Source organism: Rana temporaria, chromosome 3 (genome assembly GCF_905171775.1).
Source record: "Rana temporaria chromosome 3, aRanTem1.1, whole genome shotgun sequence".
Lineage (NCBI taxonomy): Eukaryota > Metazoa > Chordata > Amphibia > Anura > Ranidae > Rana > Rana temporaria.
The window spans coordinates 492846127-492871388 of NC_053491.1; the positions used below are offsets into that span (position 1 = coordinate 492846127).

Genomic DNA, 25262 nt, shown 5'->3' on the forward strand with positions numbered 1-25262 from the left:
TTTTATGAAGATGTATTTAATATGTATTGTCATAGTGTCGCCCAGTGTTGGTACTCCCGCGGCCCGCTCTAAAGAGCTGACTGGGGCAGACTGACACTGGTTGAATCCCGTCTGGTGGTGGAAAACTTCCTGGGGTTGGAGAGAGGTGTTTGCATAGTGGGGATATGTTCGCCAGCGGGCCCCTGTGCAATACACAGACGTTCATCTAAGGGGATATGTTCACTCTGCAAGGACATTATCTGTTATAGGCGGATGTGCGCTCTTGTCTCTGCTGCGTCTGATCAGCTCAGGTCGAGATTCGTAGCGCACACACATTCAGATAGCCTCCCATCCACAAGGAATGGTAGTATAATCCGGGTATGCATTGTTCTCTGGAACAACGCAGAATAAGGATTCCTATCAGCGGAAATACGGGATTGTTATGGTCAGAGAAAAAGTCCATGTTTGAAAGCAATACGGCTTCTTTTGCAAAGCTTCAATGCACCCTGTCTCTGCTCAGACACGCCCATAGGACTGCTTAAGCCATTATTCATTGGTTGTTTGTATTAACTCATCCTGTTGGAAGGATTTCCTGTTATGTCATTTCCTGTGTGGAGGTTACTTCCTGTGAGGTCACTTCCCATGGCAGAAGCGATTGGCTGCTGGAGCCATCACTTCCTGTTTGTCAATGCTTTTGTCTTTTACGAATAAAAAGGGCAAGCAGACTGGTCGCTGGGGCAGTCGTGCTGATGGAGCTGAGAACGTAAGCTGTGGTGATGTCTGTTTACTTGGGGATATATACGGTAAATAGAGTGATAGGTAAGATGCGTTATATCATTAGACAAAATGTGTGCTTATTAGCACAGAAGATATGGTGTGTACATAACGTACAGCCTGAATCTCCATGACACCAGACACTCTAGCATTGTGTATAAGGTCTTGGGACAACCAAGTCCTTGAAGGCCTGCTTGCCTTATGGGAAAGGGGGCTGCTATAGGTGAAGAACACAGAGCCAACTATAGTGCCTGACCACCAACGCTAGATGGTAGGCGTTACAGAACTGACGTGAAGAAGAGGGGAGGAGGTGGTAAGGGATAATAATTACAACATATAGACACTTAGGTCGACCAAGCAATGTTTTTCCACCTCTAACTTGACAATGACCACACCTTTGATCCTCCTTTGCTCTGCCTCTCATGCTGAAAGTAATAAAAACGTATGAGTACGTGAGAAGTATCGTTACTTCCTTCACTTGGAGGTAGTAAGAGACTTACTCTTTCTGTGAGTCGTCGTTTCTAAGAGAAAGCTTCTCCAGACGATTGGACAAGTGCACAGAAGTACACAGATGGGCAAAGTCCTCTGGGCAGATCGAGGCAGCAGAAAAAGATCCAATCTGAAGAGTCCGGTGATTCTGTCCTCTCCAGAGCTTGGTGTCTAACCTGGAGGAAGAAATTTAGAAAAGTCTCATGGGAAAATTTAATTTGTCTGGGCTGGTACATATATATATATATATATATATATATATATATATATATATATATATATATATATATATATAGTGCTGGGTTGGACCCCTTTTGCCTTCATTCTTGATGGCATAGATTCAACAAGGTGTTGGAAACATTCCTCAGAGATTTTGCTCCATAGTGACATGACATGGTGCTCTATTGGATGAGATGTGGAGGCCATTGGAGTACAGGGACCTCATTGTCCAGTGGTGAGATGATTGGAGCTTTGTGACATGGTGCTGCTGGCCCTCCTGGGAGGAGCCATCAGAAGATGGGGACACTGTAGTCATAAAGGGATGGACATGGTCACCAACAATACTCAGGTAGACGTGGTGTTTAAACCATACTGAGTAGTGTTGCTCACGAATATTCGCATTGCGAATATTCGTTACAAATATGGCATATTCGAATATTCGCGAATAACTCGAATTTCGCGGCCAATATTCGCTATTCCGAATATTCATATTTTTTCAATTTTATTTTTAAAACAGATCACATCCTAGTGATCTCCATCGACGTCTAAAAGCATTGCTGGTATGATTAGAGACCCTGGGCCGAGTAGCAAAGCTGAGGCGATCCTTTTATGTTGCAGAATATTCGCAATCGCGAATATTCGATTTCCGAATATTCGCGAATAATTTCTCCGCCCTTCTTTTGCATCAGAGCCAATCAGAGTTCTCCTACCACAGTTGTCATAGGAGAGAGTGGAGTGTTTCTGTGTGTTTTTCCAGTGTATCACATCTTCAAAGAATTTTCCATCTTTTGTCCCGTGTCATCATTTGCATTTGACCTCTTTAATGAGAATAATAACTGTTTAACATAAAGACATTTAAGAGATGTCAACGTAAACGGTTTACTTGTATTTTCCAAATCTATGGTTATTCAATATTTATTAAACTAATCAATATACAAATTGGTCAAAGTAAACCCTCAAATCTATATAATAATGTATTTATTTTATTAATACCTTGTTAGTTGCAGGGTCTATTACGTAAAACCACACTTTTTCCAAAGGGCAGGTGAAATTGAATGTTTCAAAATTTCGCAATCAGTTTCGCATTCGCAATAGCGAAATTTCGCAAAAATATTTTTTTGATAAAATATCACGAATATTCGATTTTAGCGAATATTTCACGAATATTCGGCTATATATTCGTGATATATCGCGAAATCGAATATGGCGTATTCCGCTCAACACTAATACTCAGTTGGGTATTAAGGGGCCCAAAGTGTGCCAAGAAAATATCCCCCACACCATTACACCACCACCACCAGTCTGAACCGGTGATACAAGGCAGGATGGATCCATGTGCCAAATTCTGACCCCACCATCTGAATGTTGCAGCTGAAATCCAGACTCATCATACCATGCAACGTTTTTCCAATCTGGGCCAATGATGGGACATTATTCCTCCCACTGACGCCAATGATGGGACACTATTCCTCCCACTGACGCCAATGATGGGACGCTATTCCTCCCACTGACACCAATGATGGGACACTATTCCTCTCACTGATACCAATGATGGAATAACTATTCTCCCCACTGATACCAAGGATGGGACACTATTCCTCCCACTGGCACCAATGATGGGACACTATTTCTCTCACTGATACCAATAATGGGACACTATTCCTTCCTCTTACACCAATGATGGAATAACTATTCTCCCCACTGATACCAATGATGGGACACTATTCCTCTCACTGATACCAATGATTGGGCACTATTCCTTCCTCTGACACCAATGATGGGACACTATTCCTTCCTCTGACACCAATGATGGGACACTATTCCTCCTACTGACGCCAATGACAGGGGGTTCTATTCTTCCCATTAACACCAATGATTGGGCACTATTCCTTCCACTGACACCAATGATGGGGCACTATTCCTCCCACTGACACCAATTATAGGGCGCTATTCCTCCCATTAACACCAATGAGTTTCTACTCATATTGGCCACAGTCCGGCTTTTCTAAAGTCTGAAGGATAATAAACTGGTCCTTTGTTTTGAAAATTTGGAGTCCCCTGGTCTGTGAAAGTAAATGAAAGTCTGGACTGATTGGCCTATTGCTGGCATGACCTCCAAATCAAGTAGAAGGATAATGGATAATGAATGGTAAACGGAAATAAAGACGTTCTAAAGATAGATGGATAGAAGCTGATCAGGAAGGAGTAAGGAAATATTGATTATGGATGTTAATTGATAAAAAAACAGAAAATTGCAGAAGATAAATATTGACTAGTTATGAACTGTGCATGATGATAGATGGATGGTTGGCGGTTGTACATGGACATTGAGAACATACAGTTTTTCTTACCCAGCCTCGATGATGGTGACAACATCTCCAGCATTCAGGGGCAGCCAGTTAGGATTGCCAACGTCCTTAAGAATTTTAAGCTCCAGAGGTTTCACCTGAAGAAATAAGAAATTGTCTATCCAATGAAGGACTAACAAGAGAGGACAATTTGGTTGCCGTTTCTTCATAAGTAACATCCCAGATCATCGTATTTGGTGAAAGCTCTCTTTCAAAAATAAAGCATAAAATACATTTTAAAATTAGATGAATGAACGGAAATTTATTGAAACATCCACAGTACAGCTACAGCCAATAGTGGCTTCACTCCAGAACTACCACCTCCTTACCGCGTTTTATCAACAAATATCGATTTGTTGGGGAAACAGGTGTTTCTGCGGCTGCAGCTATGCTGTGGATTTTTGAAGAAATGACTTGGAAGAGCGGAGGTCGGAGTGCGGCTCTCATTCATCGATGACAGTGGTTCTCAACCTCTCTAGTGCCGTGACCCCTTGACAACATTTTCCAAGTTGTGGGGACATTTAGCGCTCCCCAAGTCCCTTCCACTCGCACAATATTAAAACCCCTTATAGTACATTTTTGGATGTACCACGCTTTCTCTTTTCTTTCCCTTTTATTTTATCTATCCTAATTTCTTGTTTTTTCCCATCCCTCTCTCTATCTGTCTTTCTTGTTCTTTCTCTTATTCTTTCTCTCCCTTTTTCTTTGTTCCTCCCCCTCTTCTCATCTCCCTTCCATGTATTCTCTATTACTCCTTGGTGGGGGGGTGGGGGAAATGGGATGAGTGGCAGTGCTGGTGGGGAGTTGGGATGAATGGCAGTGCTGTTGGGGGGAATGGGATGAGTGGCAGTGCTGGTGGGGAGTTGGGATAAGTGGCAGTGCTGTTGGGGGGAATGGTATGAGTGGCAGTGATTGCGGGAGGTTGGGATGAGTGGCAGTGCTGGTGGGGGGAATGGGATGAGTGGCAGTGATTGCGGGAGGTTGGGATGAGTGGCAGTGCTGGTGGGGGGAATGGGATGAGTGGTAGTGCTGGTGGGGGGAATGGAATGAGTGGCAGTGCTGGATGGGAGTTGGGGTGAGTGGCAGTGCTGGCGGGGAGTTGGGATGAGTGACAGTGCTAGCGGGGAGTTGGGATAAGTGACAGTGCTAGTGGGGAGTTGGGATAAGTGGCAGTGCTGGTGGGGGGAATGGGATGAGTGGTAGTGCTGGTGGGGGGAATGGAATGAGTGGCAGTGCTGGATGGGAGTTGGGGTGAGTGGCAGTGCTGGCGGGGAGTTGGGATGAGTGACAGTGCTAGCGGGGAGTTGGGATAAGTGACAGTGCTAGTGGGGAGTTGGGATAAGTGGCAGTGCTGGTGGGGGGAATGGGATGAGTGGCAGTGCTGGCGGGGAGTTGGCATGAGTGGCAGTGCTGGCGGGGAGTTGTAATGAGGGGTGGGGTGGCTCTTGACATCTAATGTAAGGGGAGGCGATGTGCTGGACATTTAATCGTACAGATACAACCGGCCCTTTTGAGGGCAATCATAATGCTGATGCGGTCCACAATGAAATTGAGTTTGACAACCCTGTTCTAAGGGGAAAAAAATCCTCAACTTAAGTGGGCACCTTGTCAGTCTGTAGATAAGGATAAGAGCGGGTTCGGAGTGGTGCTGTGGATCGAGGATGTTTCACCTCCTTGAAATTGTTATGGTATAAAAAGTAATATTGGCAATAGACCTTCAAGATCAGAGCAGAGGGAAATGTTAGAAATATAAAACCCAGATCTGTGAAAGATTAGTCACTCTACAGCATGTATACATGGAGTATTTTACACCAGAGAAAAGGCCAACGTAAAAAACAGGCCACCACCAGGATTCATGGAAAATCAAAGTAGAAGGCAAGCATAGAAATACACTTCTAGACCCATCACAGATCAGAGACAGAACACCAAGACCCATGAAGGATAGGATAAGAGTTCAAAAATGGTAAGAGTCCTCCTAGATCCTTTTCAAATCAGAGTAGAGGGCAACATTGGATACAGATATCCTGAGTGCATTTTACATGTTAAAGGCAGACTTTTAGGACCCATGAAGGATAAGAGTAGAGGACAAACATGGTAATAGTCTTTCTAATCCATTACAGATCAGTGAAGAGTAGGAATTAGCTTTGTGTTCGAGTCAAACTCACGTTCGACTCGAACATCGTATGTTTGACAGTTTGTCGAAATACGAACGTTATTCGACAAATTCGAGTGGCGTGTCACGGCCCATAATTCACTGCGGCATCGCAGTGCATTGCTGGCTGATGATTGGCCAAGCATGCACTATGACCCGCATGCTTGGCCAATCACAGCTTGCAAAAACGGAGAGCCATAATTGGCCAAAGCCAGGGTGGCTTTGGCCAATTATGGCTCAGGGGGCTTAGTACACGCCCCACACTATAAAAGGCCACCTGCAGGTCGGCCTTGTGTAGTGTGTTGCGGTGGTTAAGAAAAGACAGAGTGAGAGAGAGAGAGTGTGTAATTTATTGCAGGTAGATAGAGCAGGCAGGCTAGTCAGTTAGAGTTACAGGGCCATATTCTGAGTAAGATACTCCATCGTATCTCTCTTTTTTGGCCCGTGTATCTATGCGACTGATTCTTAGAATCATTTTTGCATAGATACACTTAAGATCCGCCATGTGTAAGTCGCTTACACTGTCGGATCTTAAATGTAATTACTCCGCCCGCCGCTAGATGGCGTTTACGTTCAGGTCTCATTTGTTTATGCAAATGAGCCTGATACCCCGATTCCCGAACGAATTTGCGTCGCGTAACCGTCGCTAACGTCGTTTGCGTAAGCGTAAACTTACCCCTGCTATATGAGGGGTAAGTTTACGCAAGTCCCACGTAGGCCATGTTAAGTATGGCGTCGGGTTCGCATCGTGTTTTTCCGTCGGCTACGTCGTTTCCCTAAGTCGTTCTTGAATACGCCGCCCCAAACTACGGAGCAAGTGTTTGGGGAATACAGCACTTGCTCCTGTAGGTTGGGGCGGCAGAGTGTAAATGGCTTACGCGCCGCCCGCGGGAAATGTACGAGAATATGGCCCACAGTGTGTAGACGATATATATACATCCCAGGTGTTGTATATATATTTATACACTGTATAGTTTAGCTAGATCCGCTCTTCCTAATTTACTGACAGGCAGGCAGGTGATTGTGCTAGCTGCAGTATTCTCACGTGGTGTACTGTCTATGTCCTCTGCAGTGTGCACCTAAAGCTATGTGGTGTGTGTACTGTCTGTGTCCTCTGCACATTGTGCACCTAACGTAAAGCTGGTGTTTCTCATATTTACTCCTAGAAGAGGGAGGAAGAGGAGGACGTCCTTACCTCTCAAGGCCACTTTATCCAGACAGTGTTCCTGCTTGCCCACCTATCACACAGGAAGAGGACGAGGAGGAGGGGAATTGTGTCAGCATGGAGGTGGAGCCTAGCACTCAGCAGCAGCAGCAGTCTTCAAGGGATCAATTACAGTCCCAAGAAACCCATGGACTTGTACATGGCTGGGATGAGGTGGCTGCGGATCATGTCGTTCTCAGTGACCCAGAGGACTCCACACCGAATGCCTCAGCAAACCTACATTGTATGGCCTCCCTGATCCTGCAAAGCCTGCGGAAGGATCCTCGTATTCGTGCTATCAAGGAGAGGGATCATTACTGGCTGGCAACTCTCCTTGATCCACGTTACAAGAGTAAGGTTGTGGACCTTATCTTGCCGGCACAGAGGGAGCAGAAGATAAAACATCTTCGGGAGGCCTTGCAGAAAGGGAGGTTACAAAATCCTGGTCCTGAACAACGTGTTGCTGAGGCTTCGGTCAGTCACAGAAGGAGCGGTGGAGAAGGTGGCTGTCTGACCGATGAGTTCAGACAATTTTTTAGTCCGCAGCCACAAGGTATGACCGGTTCCAGCAACCATCGCCAGCGTCTGTTTTACATGGTGCTTGAATACCTAGGGGCAAGATCAGACTTGGACACCTTCCCCACCGAAAATCCTCTGGCTTACTGGGTCTTAAGGATGGATCACTGGCCAGAGCTTGCACAGTACGCAATTGAGCTACTGGCTTGTCCTGCATCCAGCGTTCTTTCAGAACGCACCTTCAGTGCTGCTGGAGGCTTTGTAACCGATCACAGGGTGCGCCTCTCCACCGACTCGGTTGATCGACTGACCTTCATAAAAATGAATCTGGCTTACATCACCACCAGCTACCAAGCACCTGATGCTGATGTAACTGAATAATTTTTTTGAAATGTCAGATCCCTTCAAGACTGCCTATCCTGTTAGTGACTATCCTGTTATGCTGAGTGACTATCCCTTTCCTCCTCAATGATCATGCTGATAGCTTGTAAGAACATTGTTGGTTCTGGGCACCGCCACCAGTGGCTAAGGCCCAAATTTTCTGCCCCTGTTTAACAGGGGCATGCAATTACTATTTTTGATGCAATACTTTGCAGCGGGCTCATTCCTGCGCTCCATATAGAGTATCTGTGAGGGGTTGCAGTGTTGTGGCACCAGCACCACCACCACCAACAAACGCCCAATTTTTCTGCCCCTGTGCAACAGGGGCATGTAATTACAATTCTTGATCTAATATTTCACAGCAGGGCTCATTCCTGTGCCCACTAAGAGTAACTGTGAGGACTTACAGTGTTGTGGCACCAGCGCCAGCACCAAAGGCCCAATTTTTCTACCACTGTTCAACAATGGAATGTTATTACAATTCTTGATATAATAGTTTACACAGCAGGACGTTCCAGCGCCCACCAAGACTAACTGTGAGGGCTTACAGTGCTGTGGCAACACCAACACCTAGGGCCGAAATGTATGCAGAGTATATACGGCAGGCCCCTACTTTCAAACATCCAACTTACAAACAACTCCTACTTGCAAACGGAAGGAGACAACAGGAAGTGAGAGGAAATCTACCCCTAGGAAGGGAAATTCTCTTCTGTAAGAGGTGTCTCCTGTCCACTGATGCTTTATCACCAATCCTTGTTTCACAAAAAAAACTAATTTTCAAAAAATCATTTGTCATTGGGACAGAAAGTGAGGTGCAATCTTCTGAACAGATGCCCACAGACAGCAAAACAAATGTTAAAGGGGTGATAACCCTTCTCTATGTTTTCAGAAAAGCTTAAAAATAGATTTTATGGCTGGAGCTACACTTTAAAAAAGTACCAGTTCAAAATTACAAACAGATTCTACTTAACAACAAACCTACAGTCCCTGTCTTGTTTGCACCGCCTGTATACTTCTGTTCAAAGTATATAGGGCCAAAGGGGCTTGTAATGACCTGGGGGGAGGGGGGAAACCCATGCTATTTTTCTCAGTGATTTTCATCCATATTGCAGGGACCAAACAATACATTAAAGCTGCAAGCAGTTTTAAATTACCTTTTTCTTATAGTAATCTCATGTTGTGGAGGGACAGTTCTAAACATGTGCCACTTCACAGGCATACTATAGACACCCAGCAGGTACGATATTTAAAGGAATTTTTCAATTTTTTTTTCACTTTAAGCATCATTAAAATCACTGCTCCAGAAAAAATGACCGCTTTTAAAACTTTTTTTTCCATTGATACATGTTCCCTGGGGCAAGACCTGGGTTCTCAAACCCATTTTACGACAATAACTTGCATATTAGGCTTTAAAATTAGCACTTTTTAATTCGAACGTTCGAGTCCCATAGACTTCAATGGGGTTCTAAATGTTCGCGCGAACGTTCGGTCTGTTCGAAGGTTCTGGTGCGAACCGAACAGGGGGGTGTTCGGCTCATCCCTAGTGAAGAGATGGATCTTCTGAATCCAAACATCGGCTCCCCCTGGATCCATCAGAGGATACACTACAGAACAGTATTGGAGTCCTTTCAAATTAGAAGACAATATGTGAGATGGATCTCTTTGGTACAGTCGTCAGATCACTCACCTCTTGAAGAAGGCTGATGATAGAGGTAAAATTTGGTCTCTCTTTCGGAATGTACGCCCAACATTTCATCATCACATTGTACAAAGCAGGAGAACAATCTTCGGGGCACTCCAACCGTTCAGCGCCTCTTTCAATTGCAGCTAAAATCTGGAGAAATGGAGACAGTTACAAACCTCAGGACTGGGAAGGTGATTGGTAGAGATGCGTTCAACAGAAAAATGTGTTTTGTTTCGGATTCTTCATTAAGTTGACAATTTTGTTACCTCATATTCGTTATGTTAGAATGATTTGTTTTCGGAATCCATTTCATATAGTTGGATATGTTTCGTCTATACCATATTTGTTATTTTTCAGATCGATTCGAAATTAGAATTTTCGAAAATTAGAATTTTGGAAAACGGCTATATTTGTTGTAATTTATCGTATTCTAATCTATTTAAAAAAAAATCTATTCTGTTTTATTTTACTTTTTTATTCTATTCTTTTATTTTCTATTCTACTCTATTCATTTATATTCTATTATTTTCTATTCTATAAAGCAGGAATTGTCATCTTATTTTACTTTTACTATATTTATTGCATTATGTTTTCATTTCAAATTCAGGGGGGGATCGTGTCAGCATGGAGGTGGAGCCTAGCACTCAGCATCAGCCTTCAAGGGATCAATTACAGTCCCAAGAAACCCATGGACTTGTACGTGGCTGGGATGAGGTGGCTGCGGCTCATATCATCCTCAGTGACCCAGAGGACTCCACACCGAATGCCTCAGCAAACCTACGTTGTATGGCCTCCCTGATCCTGCAAAGCCTGCGGAAGGATCCTCGTATTCGTGCTATCAAGGAGAGGGATCATTACTGGCTGGCAACCCTCCTTGATCCACCTTACAAGAGTAAGGTTGTGGATCTTATCTTTTGCCGGCACAGAGGGAGCAGAAGATGAAACATCTTCGGGAGGCCTTGCAGAAAGGTCTGTACAACGCGTTCCCAGAGACTGGGAGGTTACAAAATCCTGGTCCTGAACAACGTGTTGCTGGGGCTTCGGTGAGTCACAGAAGGAGCGGTGGAGAAGGTGGCCATCTGACCGATGCGTTCAGACAATTTTTTAGTCCGCAGCCCCAAGGTATGACCGGTTCCAGCAACCATCGCCAGCGTCTGTTTTACATGGTGCGGTAATACCTAGGGGCAAGATCAGACTTGGACACCTTCCCCACCGAAAATCCTCTGGCTTACTGGGTCTTGAGGATGGATCACTGGCCAGAGCTTGCACAGTACGCAATTGAGCTGCTGTCTTGCCCTGCATCCAGCGTTCTTTCAGAACGCACCTTCAGTGCTGCTGGAGGCTTTGTAACTGATCACAGGGTGCGCCTCTCCACCGACTCGGTCGATCGACTGACCTTCATAAAAATGAATCAGGCTTAGATCACCACCAGCTGCCAAGCACCTGATGCTGATGTAACTGAATCATTTTTTTTGAAATGTCAGATCCCTTCAAGACTGCCTATGCTGATGCTGAGTGACTATCCTGTTATGATGAGTGACTATCCTTTTCCTCCTCAATGATCTTGCTGATAGCTTGTAGGAACATTGTTGGTTCTGGGCACCGCCACCAGTGGCTAAGGCCCAATTTTTCTGCCCCTGTTTAACAGGGGCGTGCAATTACTATTTTTGATGCAATACTTTGCATGTGGCTCATTCCTGCGCTCCATATAGAGTATCTGTGAGGGGTTGCAGTGTTGTGGCACCAGCACCACCACCACCAACAAACGCCCAATTTTTCTGCCCCTGTGCAACAGGGGCATGTAATTACAATTCTTGATCTAATATTTCACAGCAGGGCTCATTCCTGTGCCCACTAAGAGTAACTGTGAGGACTTACAGTGTTGTGGCACCAGCGCCAGCACCAAAGGCCCAATTTTTCGGCTCATCCCTAGTGAAGAGATGGATCTTCTGAATCCAAACATCGGCTCCCCCTGGATCCATCAGAGGATACACTACAGAACAGTATTGGAGTCCTTTCAAATTAGAAGACAATATGTGAGATGGATCTCTTTGGTACAGTCGTCAGATCACTCACCTCTTGAAGAAGGCTGATGATAGAGGTAAAATTTGGTCTCTCTTTCGGAATGTACGCCCAACATTTCATCATCACATTGTACAAAGCAGGAGAACAATCTTCGGGGCACTCCAACCGTTCAGCGCCTCTTTCAATTGCAGCTAAAATCTGGAGAAATGGAGACAGTTACAAACCTCAGGACTGGGAAGGTGATTGGTAGAGATGCGTTCAACAGAAAAATGTGTTTTGTTTCGGATTCTTCATTAAGTTGACAATTTTGTTACCTCATATTCGTTATGTTAGAATGATTTGTTTTCGGAATCCATTTCATATAGTTGGATATGTTTCGTCTATACCATATTTGTTATTTTTCAGATCGATTCGAAATTAGAATTTTCGAAAATTAGAATTTTGGAAAACGGCTATATTTGTTGTAATTTATCGTATTCTAATCTATTTAAAAAAAAATCTATTCTGTTTTATTTTACTTTTTTATTCTATTCTTTTATTTTCTATTCTACTCTATTCATTTATATTCTATTATTTTCTATTCTATAAAGCAGGAATTGTCATCTTATTTTACTTTTACTATATTTATTGCATTATGTTTTCATTTCAAATTCAAAAATCATTTTTTAATTTGGATAATTTGTTTAATTCCTATAATTTATTTCGGATTCATTGAAATTTGTTACTACTGTGATTTGGAAATATAGATGCATCCGAATCTCCATATAAGGAAAATCTCGGCTGAATTTTGATTCATAATGAAGGCGAATGGCACATGTCTATTGATGGGTGGCACTCTACAGGATATTTACATCACCTGTCTCCCATTTAAGCCAAACCAAGGTTCTTGTCCATAGGTGAACATCTCCCACATGGTGACCCCGAACATCCAGACATCACTTGAGTGTGAAAAGTTGCCAAACTTCAAGCTCTCCGGAGCACACCTACAACACAGAGGGAAAATAATGGACTCATTAGTGGTTAGGTCTTTCCAAACAGAACCCAACCTTAGATTTGGTTAGCATTTAAGGCCTCATACACACGGCCGGTTTTCCTGATGGGAAAACTGCGAGGAGAGCTTTTGGCCAGGAATCCCGGCCGCGTGTATGCTCCTCGCAGGTTTTCCGACGGGAAAACTGTCTAAAAACCGCTAGACAAAAAAAAAGAATCAACTCTCTTTTTTCCCCGCCGGGTAAACCGGCGGACTTTTGCCCGGTGGTTTTTGTCAGTTTTCCTAAGAGAAAAACTGCGATGGAGCATACACACGGCCGGGAATCCCGACCAGAGCTCCATCGCAGTTTTCCTGTCCGGAAAAACGGCCGTGTGTAGGGGGAAAGAAAGCAGGTTCTCGGCTTTCCCCTCTGGATTTCTGACAGGAACTTTTCCCGTCGGAAATCCCGCACGTGCGTACGGAGCATTACTCCATACAATGAAGGATAGATCCTTCACTCTATGACCAAAAAATGTGCTGAATTCCACCCTCACCATGCAAAGGGCATCTTTCGGCCGGGAGACGTGGTGTAATGATCATCATTTGTGGCCAAAATCCTTGTCAATCCAAAATCTCCAATCTTTACCAAATGTTCACTGATCACCAAAACATTCCGAGTTGCCAGATCCCTGTGGATGAAATTGTGGGTCTCAAGGTAGCTCATCCCAGAGGCGATCTGGATGGAATATGACCACAGGAGCTGCAGAGAATACACGCCGTTATAGGAGTGCAGGTGACTGAGTAAGGATCCGAGAGGTGCCAACTCTGTAACCTGAGATACAAGAAAGAAAGAAGGAATGTCCTTATTATAATGTTATACATATTATACCTCTGTAACCAATCAGGGGCAGACTCATAACTTTTTCTTCTTCTTCGCCACCCTGCAAAGAGGAAAGGAGGAGGAACACCTATATCTTCCTTCTTTCAAGATACATTTTTGCGTACATGAAATGTGCTCTTCCACAGTTGCCCTAACCAGGATAGTTTTTTTTTGTTAAGTACACCTGCACTCAAATGTCTCCATTGGAGTGACAGCCCCCCCATTGCTGCAGCCCTAACCCAAGTCTCCCCTGCACCCAAGCCTGGTCCTTGTGCAGCCACTTGTCAGGAAAGTAACATTTGTGTGCACAGACACACAAACCTAAGAAATCCTGCCCATGACCATTTAGCGGGTGCACACGTTCGTGCGCGCTTGAGCGGGTGCGTGCATTGACTCCAGGCTATTTAAAGCGCACTAGTGCAGTTTGCCAGTGCTGTTTGGACTATTACATTCCCATGTTAATGTTGCCAAATTGCCAACCTGATCTTGCCTGAATGCCACCCATATCGACCCCTGGCTTGTCCCTAGAATACGCTTCTGCCTGCTGCTACTGCTCATCTGTTCTGATGTTACCGATCCCGGCCTGTCTCAAGACTACTCTTCTGATTGCCACCTGAACCTGATCTGCTGCTCACCAGTTGCCAACCCTGACTGCCCATACTGCATCTGCACCTCCCTATCTGTATTCTTCACTGGCTCTTGTTCCTCCACCAACATGTCCAGTCCTGTTATCCCTGCATTTCCGAAGCACACCATTCCCTGCCAGCAGAAGACTTACCACTCTGAGCTCCAGCATTCCCTGTCACCTTACCAGGGACTCCTGAGCCAGGGTTGCAAGAGAGACCTTCCGCAACTTTTCAGGCTCCACCACCAGGTATGTTACACCACCGCTGCACCTGCTAAGTGTCCCCTGTGCCTTGCAACCTCAGAAGCACCCACAATCTTGGCCTCACCTTTTCTGCACCCAAAAGTCCCAGTCCGAGTCTCTGCTGTGCCGTCTCTGCACTTGCAGCTTCCAGCCTCGCTCCTGCCCCCAGCAATTGCTCTCTGCTAAGTCCATGCTCTTATGAGAAGGCATAACACTGCTACCCCATAGACTAAAGTGACCAGATTTTTTTAGTAATGGGGGCAATCAGCGACTCTCTGCCCGTTGCCACCGCTGCCCATCTCACAGCCTATCAAGTCAAACTCTCCGGGCCCCAGCTAATACTGGTTAGGGAGTGGAGGAAGATCACTCTGCCAAGGAAGGCAAGGAGATAGGCAGGCAGGCAGCTGGTCGGGACTTGAGCCAAGGCAGAAGAACATGCAAACGGAGCTGAATGGGCATACACCCAAAACTGAAGAACTCTCCGACCAGCACATGATCAACAGAAAGGGGCACAGATAATGAAAAAATTACACCCCCCCCTCAAGCTTGGAGGAGCGTCGGAGTGGTGTGTACTTTTTTTATTCTGCACTGACTGTCTTAGAAATTGCTCCAGCCCCTGTTCAAATCCAATTCGTGGGGCAAAACGGGGGGACAAAATTGGTCCGGGGACAGTGTCCTCAATCCGTGGACTGTCCCCGGAAACCTAGGATGTCTGGTCACCCTACCATAGACTCCACTCGCATGAAAAGCAGAAGGGTCTACATCTCGGGTTTGTAGCAAATGTCAGCCACTCACCATTTTCATTGGCTGTGTAAGAACGACGCCGTAGAGTCGGATGAGATGTGGGTGATCCAGGGCGTACATCGCATTCACTTCCTGCAGAAAATCCTGAAGGACCGCAGGGTCATAGCTGGCATCCGCACGGAGGGTTTTCACTGCAACCTTCACCTGTAAAGATGTTGTAGATGATAAAGGTAGAACCTGACAGGAGGGCAGAGAACTCAGAGAACCAACAGAGATAAAAAGAAAGCGATACTCACTGTCCTTTCACTGGAAATCCTCCATTCTCCTTTCCGGACTACCCCAAAGCAGCCGTCCCCCAGATGCTCCGACAGGTGCAGGTCTCGGTCATTGATCAGACACTTCAGGGAGCTATCAGTTTCCCTTTGAGGGGTGATAGGTGAAAATGAGCTTGTGGGTGATAGGGGTACAGGAAATAGACCAGAGGGGGATTGGGATGTGGGTGATTGGATCGTGGGGGTCTGGGCAGAGGGCGACCGGAAATGCTTTGATTTATTCATGTCCTGATGAAGTGGTGGATGAGCTTTTAGTCTTCTAAATATGAAAATCTAAAGAACAGGAAAAGCAGAAATAAGACAATTTTTATTGAGTTGCTTTCAGCAAAATCATGCTTTGGGTACTGTAACGGGAGGGCCCATGGAACCCAGAATCCCTTGGAAAGGTTGGGAAACCCTTATTTCAGCTCCCCATGCACCCTGTATGTCTAAGCAGCAAACAAACTCCCAGCCTATGAGACCCTGAACAGCCCAAAACAAACAATCACTGCTCCCTTGACTACAGAAGGAGCCACTCCTTCACTACTATATGTTAACGCCCTTTTTCTTGTTCTTGATCCCGACCCGCAATCACTTGTTACCGACCTTTGGCTTGTTTCTCTACAACACTTCCACTTGATCCCGACCTGCAATCACTTTTTACCAACCTTTGGCTTGTTTCTCTACAACACTTCTACTTGATCCCGACCTGCAATCACTTGTTACCGACCTTTGGCTTGTTTCTCTACAACACTTCCACTTGATCCCGACCTGCAATCACTTGTTACCGACCTTTGGCTTGTTTCTCTACAACACTTCTGCTTGATCCCGACCTGCAATCACTTGTTACCGACCTTTGGCTTGTTTCTCTACAACACTTCCACTTGATCCCGACCTGCAATCACTTTTTACCAACCTTTGGCTTGTTTCTCTACAACACTTCTACTTGATCCCGACCTGCAATCACTTGTTACCGACCTTTGGCTTGTTTCTCTACAACACTTCCACTTGATCCCGAGCTGCAATCACTTTTTACCAACCTTTGGCTTGTTTCTCTACAACACTTCCACTTGATCCCGACCCGCAATCACTTGTTACCGACCTTTGGCTTGTTTCTCTACAACACTTCCACTTGATCCCGACCCGCAATCACTTGTTACCGACCTTTGGCTTGTTTCTCTACAACACTTCTACTTGATCCCGACCTGCAATCACTTTTTACCAACCTTTGGCTTGTTTCTCTACAACACTTCTACTTGATCCCGACCTGCAATTACTTTTTACCAACCTTTGGCTTGTTTCTCTACAACACTTCTACTTGATCCCGAACTGCAATCACTTGTTACCGACCTTTGGCTTGTTTCTCTACAACACCTTCACTTGATCCCGACCTGCAATCACCTGGTGATGTAAACAGGTGACCTCACCTCCTCTGACACCACAGGGGTATATAACAGCTGTCACGGTGGGAGAAGCATCACTCGGCGGCCACACAACTGTCACAGCTTTTTTTTTTGTTTTTGGTCGTTGGCGACGTGAATTTACATCGCTGGGCATTTTTATTTAAACTTTTTAATAAAGGACTTGTCCCAAGCTGTCTCTGAATTTACATCGCTGGGCATTTTTATTTAAACTTTTTAATAAAGGACTTGTCCCAAGCTGTCTCTTGTCTTTTTTACAATTTTTGATACTTTTTTTGTGAAATGGTAGTGGTACAATGTACCCGTTACCAAATTCAAATAGGTGGGCCGGAATCTGGGGATCCCCTTGTTGAAGGGGGCTTCCAGATCCCCCCCGCCCGCAGACCCCCACAACCACCGGGCAAGGGTTGTGGGTATGAGGCCCTTGCCCCCATCAACATGGGGACAAGGTGCCTTGGGGTCAGACCAAAAAGCATCCTCCCCATGTTAAGGGCATGTGGCCTGGTACGGTTCAGGAGGGGGGCACACTCTCATCCCCCTTCTGTTCCTGCGGCCTGCCAGGTTGTGTGCTTGGACAAGGGTTTGGTATTGGATTTTTTTATGTGTTCATGTTGTAGATTGTCATTTATCTGTCTGCCGCCATCTAGTGTCTATGTTGTAGATTGTCATTTATCCGTCTGCCGCCATCTAGTGTTCATGTTGTAGATTGTCATTTATCAGTCTGCTGCCATCTAGTGTTCATGTTGTAGATTGTCATTTATCTGTCTGCCGCCATCTAGTGTTCATGTTGTAGATTGTCATTTATCTGTCTGCTGCCATCTAGTGTTCATGTTGTAGATTGTCATTTATCCGTCTTCTGCCATCTAGTGTTCATGTTGTAGATTGTCATTTATCCGTCTGCTGCCATCTAGTGTCCATGTTGTAGATTGTCATTTATCCGTCTGCCGCCATCTAGTGTCCATGTTGTAGATTGTCATTTATCCGTCTGCCGCCATCTAGTGTTCATGTTGTAGATTGTCATATATCTGTCTGCCGCCATCTAGTGTCCATGTTGTAGATTGTCATTTATCAGTCTGCTGCCATCTAGTGTCCATGTTGTAGATTGTCATTTATCTGTCTGCCGCCATCTAGTGTTCATGTTGTAGATTGTCATTTATCTGTCTGCCGCCATCTAGTGTCCATGTTGTAGATTGTCATTTATCTGTCTGCTGCCATCTAGTGTCCATGTTGTAGATTGTCATTTATCAGTCTGCTGCCATCTAGTGTCCATGTTGTAGATTGTCATTTATCCGTCTGCCGCCATCTAGTGTCCATGTTGTAGATTGTCATTTATCTGTCTGCTGCCATCTAGTGTTCATGTTGTAGATTGTCATTTATCTGTCTGCTGCCATCTAGTGTCCATGTTGTAGATTGTCATTTATCCGTCTTCTGCCATCTAGTGTTCATGTTGTAGATTGTCATTTATCTGTCTGCCGCCATCTAGTGTTCATGTTGTAGATTGTCATTTATCTGTCTGCCGCCATCTAGTGTCCATGTTGTAGATTGTCATTTATCTGTCTGCTGCCATCTAGTGTCCATGTTGTAGATTGTCATTTATCTGTCTGCCGCCATCTAGTGTTCATGTTGTAGATTGTCATTTATCTGTCTGCCGCCATCTAGTGTCCATGTTGTAGATTGTCATTTATCTGTCTGCCTCCATCTAGTGTCCATGTTGTAGATTGTCATTTATCTGTCTGCCGCCATCTAGTGTTCATGTTGTAGATTGTCATTTATCTGTCTGCCGCCATCTAGTGTCCATGTTGCAGATTGTCATTTATCCGTCTGCCTCCATCTAGTGTCCATGTTGTAGATTGTCATTTATCTGTCTGCCGCCATCTAGTGTCCATGTTGTAGATTGTCATTTATCCGTCTGCCGCCATCTAGTGTCCATGTTGTAGATTGTCATTTATCTGTCTGCCTCCATCTAGTGTCCATGTTGTAGATTGTCATTTATCTGTCTGCCTCCATCTAGTGTCCATGTTGTAGAATGTCATTTATCTGTCTGCCGCCATCTAGTGTTCATGTTGTAGATTGTCATTTATCCGTCTGCCGCCATCTAGTGTCCATGTTGTAGATTGTCATTTATCATTCTGCCGCCATCTAGTGTCCATGTTGTAGATTGTCATTTATCTGTCTGCCGCCATCTAGTGTTCATGTTGTAGAATGTCATTTATCTGTCTGCCGCCATCTAGTGTTCATGTTGTAGATTGTCATTTATCCGTCTGCCGCCATCTAGTGTCCATGTTGTAGATTGTCATTTATCTGTCTGCCGCCATCTAGTGTCCATGTTGTAGATTGTCATTTATCTGTCTGCCGCCATCTAGTGTCTATGTTGTAGATTGTCATTTATCTGTCTGCCGCCATCTAGTGTCCATGTTGTAGATTGTCATTTATCTGTCTGCCGCCATCTAGTGTCCATGTTGTAGATTGTCATTTATCTGTCTGCCGCCATCTAGTGTCCATGTTGTATATTGTCATTTATCTGTCTGCCGCCATCTAGTGTCCATGTTGTAGATCGTCATTTATCTGTCTGCTGCCATCTAGTGTTCTTGTTGTAGATTGTCATTTATCTGTCTGCTGCCATCTAGTGTTCATGTTGTAGATTGTCATTTATCTGTCTGCTGCCATCTAGTGTCCATGTTGTAGATTGTCATTTATCTGTCTGCCGCCATCTAGTGTCCATGTTGTAGATTGTCATTTATCTGTCTGCCGCCATCTAGTGTCCATGTTGTAGATTGTCATTTATCTGTCTGCTGCCATCTAGTGTTCATGTTGTAGATTGTCATTTATCTGTCTGCCGCCATCTAGTGTCCATGTTGTAGATTGTCATTTATCTGTCTGCTGCCATCTAGTGTCCATGTTGTAGATTGTCATTTATCCGTCTGCCGCCATCTAGTGTCCATGTTGTAGATTGTCATTTATCTGTCTGCCGCCATCTAGTGTCCATGTTGTAGATTGTCATTTATCTGTCTGCCGCCATCTAGTGTCCATGTTGTAGATTGTCATTTATCCGTCTGCCGCCATCTAGTGTCTATGTTGTAGATTGTCATTTATCTGTCTGCCGCCATCTAGTGTTCATGTTGTAGATTGTCATTTATCCGTCTGCCGCCATCTAGTGTCCATGTTGTAGATTGTCATTTATCTGTCTGCCGCCATCTAGTGTCCATGTTGTAGATTGTCATTTATCCGTCTGCCGCCATCTAGTGTCCATGTTGTAGATTGTCATTTATCTGTCTGCCGCCATCTAGTGTCCATGTTGTAGATTGTCATTTATCTGTCTGCTGCCATCTAGTGTTCATGTTGTAGATTGTCATTTATCCGTCTGCTGCCATCTAGTGTTCATGTTGTAGAATGTCATTTATCTGTCTGCCGCCATCTAGTGTTCATGTTGTAGATTGTCATTTATCCGTCTACTGCCATCTAGTGTTCATGTTGTAGATTGTCATTTATCCATCTACTGCCATCTAGTGTTCATGTTGTAGATTGTCATTTATCTGTCTGCCGCCATCTAGTGTCCATGTTGTAGATTGTCATTTATCTGTCTGCCGCCATCTAGTGTCCATGTTGTAGATTGTCATTTATCTGTCTGCCTCCATCTAGTGTCCATGTTGTAGATTGTCATTTATCTGTCTGCCTCCATCTAGTGTCCATGTTGTAGATTGTCATTTATCTGTCTGCCGCCATCTAGTGTCCATGTTGTAGATTGTCATTTATCTGTCTGCCGCCATCTAGTGTCCATGTTGTAGATTGTCATTTATCCGTCTGCCTCCATCTAGTGTCCATGTTGTAGATTGTCATTTATATGTCTGCTGCCATCTAGTGTCCATGTTGTAGATTGTCTCTGCCGCCATCTAGTGTTCATGTTGTAGATTGTCATTTATCCGTCTGCCGCCATCTAGTGTCTATGTTGTAGATTGTCATTTATCCGTCTGCCGCCATCTAGTGTCCATGTTGTAGATTGTCTCTGCCGCCATCTAGTGTTCATGTTGTAGATTGTCATTTATCCGTCTGCCGCCATCTAGTGTTCATGTTGTAGATTGTCATTTATCCGTCTGCCGCCATCTAGTGTTCATGTTGTAGATTGTCATTTATCTGTCTGCCGCCATCTAGTGTCTATGTTGTAGATTGTCATTTATCCGTCTGCCGCCATCTAGTGTTCATGTTGTAGATTGTCATTTATCAGTCTGCTGCCATCTAGTGTTCATGTTGTAGATTGTCATTTATCTGTCTGCCGCCATCTAGTGTTCATGTTGTAGATTGTCATTTATCCGTCTGCCGCCATCTAGTGTTCATGTTGTAGATTGTCATTTATCTGTCTGCCGCCATCTAGTGTCTATGTTGTAGATCGTCATTTATCTGTCTGCTGCCATCTAGTGTTCTTGTTGTAGATTGTCATTTATCTGTCTGCCGCCATCTAGTGTCCATGTTGTAGATTGTCATTTATCTGTCTGCTGCCATCTAGTGTTCATGTTGTAGAATGTCATTTATCTGTCTGCCGCCATCTAGTGTTCATGTTGTAGATTGTCATTTATCTGTCTGCCCCCATCTAGTGTTCATGTTGTAGATTGTCATTTATCTGTCTGCCGCCATCTAGTGTCCATGTTGTAGATTGTCATTTATCTGTCTGCCGCCATCTAGTGTCCATGTTGTAGATTGTCATTTATCTGTCTGCTGCCATCTAGTGTCCATGTTGTAGATTGTCATTTATCCGTCTGCCGCCATCTAGTGTCCATGTTGTAGATTGTCATTTATCTGTCTGCCGCCATCTAGTGTCCATGTTGTAGATTGTCATTTATCTGTCTGCCGCCATCTAGTGTCCATGTTGTAGATTGTCATTTATCCGTCTGCCGCCATCTAGTGTCTATGTTGTAGATTGTCATTTATCTGTCTGCCGCCATCTAGTGTTCATGTTGTAGATTGTCATTTATCCGTCTGCCGCCATCTAGTGTCCATGTTGTAGATTGTCATTTATCTGTCTGCCGCCATCTAGTGTCCATGTTGTAGATTGTCATTTATCTGTCTGCCGCCATCTAGTGTCTATGTTGTAGATTGTCATTTATCCGTCTGCCGCCATCTAGTGTCCATGTTGTAGATTGTCATTTATCTGTCTGCCGCCATCTAGTGTCCATGTTGTAGATTGTCATTTATCTGTCTGCTGCCATCTAGTGTCCATGTTGTAGATTGTCATTTATCTGTCTGCCGCCATCTAGTGTCTATGTTGTAGATTGTCATTTATCCGTCTGCCGCCATCTAGTGTCTATGTTGTAGATTGTCATTTATCTGTCTGCCGCCATCTAGTGTCCATGTTGTAGATTGTCATTTATCTGTCTGCCGCCATCTAGTGTCCATGTTGTAGATTGTCATTTATCTGTCTGCCGCCATCTAGTGTCCATGTTGTAGATTGTCATTTATCTGTCTGCCGCCATCTAGTGTCCATGTTGTAGATTGTCATTTATCTGTCTGCTGCCATCTAGTGTCCATGTTGTAGATTGTCATTTATCTGTCTGCCCCCATCTAGTGTCCATGTTGTAGATTGTCATTTATCTGTCTGCTGCCATCTAGTGTCCATGTTGTAGATTGTCATTTATCTGTCTGCCGCCATCTAGTGTCCATGTTGTAGATTGTCATTTATTATTGTTGCCTCATGTCCCAGCAGAACTACAAGTGCAAGGATGCCTTTCATAACAAAAGGTCTATTTATTGGAAGAAATACATTCATAGCAGTGTTGCCATAATATTAAATAAGAAATTAATAATAAATACATAATGATATTCCAATACATGTGTTTATATCTTTATTATATATATATATATTATTTACTATTATATTTATATCTTTTAGTAATAAAGTGGAACTCTTTTATAAAATATCTTGCAGTTTAGGATAAAATGATGTGTTGGGATCCATTTGCCCTCCATGTCACAGTCTGACTGAACCGCCCCTCTGCAGCCTTCTATAGAATTTCACCCACTGATGGAATGTGAAGCAAACTATTCAATCTCTCAAGTCTCAGTCATGGAAGCTTTTGAAATACTTACTTGTTGGTGAATCCAGAGCTGATTGGGGGGGGGGGATACAGGTAGTACTTCCATACCAGACCCTGGGCCCCATCAGGTCAACAGAGGGGATTGGGCACGGGCCGCACAGTGGGTGGTTGTCCCTATCAGGTTAGGTGATCCCACTTTAGCAGACGGTTGAGTTTCCTAGTGTCGCGCCTCCACCAGTCAGCTGCTGCTGTGAGGTGTTCCCCAGCCAATGGCATATGAGGCAAACCCACATGAGAACACATTGACCTCAGTAAGAAGATGGCCACCTCCAACTTCAGTGACCTGAGTGGGGGCCCTCTCTTGTAACCTCCTAGCCTTGGTGGACACAGTGCTCTGCCTCCTAGCTTTGGTGGACACAGTGCTCTGCCTCCTAGCCTTGGTGGACACAGTGCTCTGCCTTCTAACCTTGGTGGACACGGTGCTCTGCCTCCTAGCCTTGGTGGACATGGTGTTCTACCTCCTAGCTTTGGTGGACATGGTGCGCTGACTCCTAGCCTTGGTGGACATGGTGTTCTACCTCCTAGCTTTGGTGGACATGGTGCTTTGCCTCCTAGCCTTGGTGGATATGGTGCTCTACCTCCTAGCCTTGGTGGACATGGTGCGCAGAGTCCTAGCCTTGGTGGACACAGTGATCTGCCTCCTAGCCTTGGTGGACACAGTGCTCTGCCTTCTAACCTTGGTGGACACGGTGCTCTGCCTCCTAGCCTTGGTGGACATGGTGTTCTACCTCCTAGCTTTGGTGGACATGGTGCGCTGACTCCTAGCCTTGGTGGACATGGTGTTCTACCTCCTAGCTTTGGTGGACATGGTGCTTTGCCTCCTAGCCTTGGTGGATATGGTGCTCTACCTCCTAGCCTTGGTGGACATGGTGCGCAGAGTCCTAGCCTTGGTGGACACAGTGATCTGCCTCCTAGCCTTAGTGGACACGGTGATCTGTCTCCTAGCATTGGTGGACACGGTGCTCTGCCTCCTAGCCTTGGTGGACATGGTGCTCTGCCTCTTGACCTTGGTGGACATGGTGCTCTGCCTCCTAGCCTTGGTGGACATGGTGCTCTGCCTCTTGACCTTGGTTGACATTGTGCTCTTTGACCTTGATGAAATGCTCACCAACAACAACACAAAGACCCTCGCCATTTACTCCAACAATCTGGGCCATTTGTGCTTCTTGCTAAGTATAGAGATGAGTTCAGTGTTGTTTAGAGAGGTGGGGTGTCCTGTCAGTAGGCTGTATGAGGCCCCGCGATTGGTTATGGTGGCCCTGTGTACATTTTTATCAGATTTTACAATCAGACTGTAACATGTATGTGATCGAATTAGTTCCACTGTCATGTTCTTACCACAGGGTCCCCTTTTGGGTGTTAGCCCCTCACTTTTTATGGTATAACCAGGACAGGAAGGGGGGGAATCAGATGGCAAGAAAAAATTTCCCCACTCCACCCAAAGCTAAAAAAAAAAAGAATTTGGCTGGAGCCCAACCCTTCATGTAAATGTCTCGGATATCACCCATACAGAATATATACGACTCTTTTTGTGCTCTGGGGTGTCATCTTCATCCTCGTTATCCACCAGACACACCTCATGAAGGCTCTGCAGGCAGTGTACGGCATCAGCTGGCTCTCTGGGAGCTCTGGTTCCGTCTGCTCTCCTCATGCAGAAGGTCCTGAAATACAAAGGAGGTCCACTCATCACTAAGTCATAATTTTTATTATTTTTATTTTTTTAATTAAAACAGGAAAAGCCTTCTTAGAACAGAAGATATTAACATATCCATTCCATCCCAAAAATAAGGAAACTGGGCGGAGCCACCATGCAAATCATTTCTTTACAACCCCTCAGCCAATTACCCACCCAAAACCGCTGGAGCAGGGTGCAAATATAGCGGAGTGTTATAGAGCCATTTATCCCAAACTGCATACAGGTATTTCAAGATTTTTTGGTCATCACCAGCACAGTGTAAGGAAACGATGGCTGCTATGGAGTGGGGCTTTAGGACCAGTGGCGGCTGGTGCTCAAAATTTTTGGGGGGCGCAAACAAAAAACATCAATTGCAGCCACTGTGCCCATCAAACACAGCCACTGTGCCCATCAAACGCAGCCACTGTGCCCATCAAACGCAGCCACTGTGCCACCAAACGCAACCACTCTGGATCTCCCAGACTGCAAAGGCCTGAGTCCAGACTGAGTTCTTCCAGTGTATTGATCCTGAAAGG

The 25262-nt window shown here is 44.9% G+C and overlaps 2 protein-coding genes across 3 annotated transcripts in view; both read right to left on the bottom strand.

Annotated features, from left to right (window-relative positions):
* Window positions 1–1249: 1249 nt before the first annotated feature.
* Window positions 1250–23499, bottom strand: LOC120930823 (activated CDC42 kinase 1-like). The gene is made up of 9 exons (XM_040342002.1): window positions 23458–23499; window positions 15530–15838; window positions 15285–15437; window positions 13296–13573; window positions 12628–12754; window positions 11823–11969; window positions 9750–9896; window positions 3813–3907; window positions 1250–1418 (listed from the first exon to the last, which is right to left on the bottom strand). Exons 1-9 carry the CDS (start codon window positions 23497–23499, stop codon window positions 1250–1252), a joined length of 1467 nt encoding a protein of 488 aa, XP_040197936.1.
* Window positions 22787–25262, bottom strand: part of LOC120933814 (phospholipid scramblase 1-like) — a 33307-nt gene continuing 30831 nt past the window's right edge. For both annotated transcript variants that reach the window (XM_040347210.1, XM_040347211.1), the window contains one exon: window positions 22787–24712. In XM_040347210.1, coding sequence (XP_040203144.1) covers window positions 24659–24712 — 54 coding nt within the window. In that variant the 3' untranslated portion in view covers window positions 22787–24658. The remainder of the gene's footprint in view (window positions 24713–25262) is intronic.

What these genes read in the sequence shown, in the direction of transcription:
- LOC120930823 (XM_040342002.1), bottom strand. Translation starts at nt 23,499, where the DNA reads ATGTCCACCAAGGCTAGGAGGCAGAGCACCGTGTCCACCAAG. An exon ending in AGAGCACCGTGTCCACCAAG is followed by an intron (nt 15,839 to 23,457) that starts GTTAGAAGGCAG and finishes CCTGTTCTTTAG; the next exon opens with ATTTTCATATTTAGAAGACT. An exon ending in TTACACAGCCAATGAAAATG is followed by an intron (nt 13,574 to 15,284) that starts GTGAGTGGCTGA and finishes CTTGTATCTCAG; the next exon opens with GTTACAGAGTTGGCACCTCT.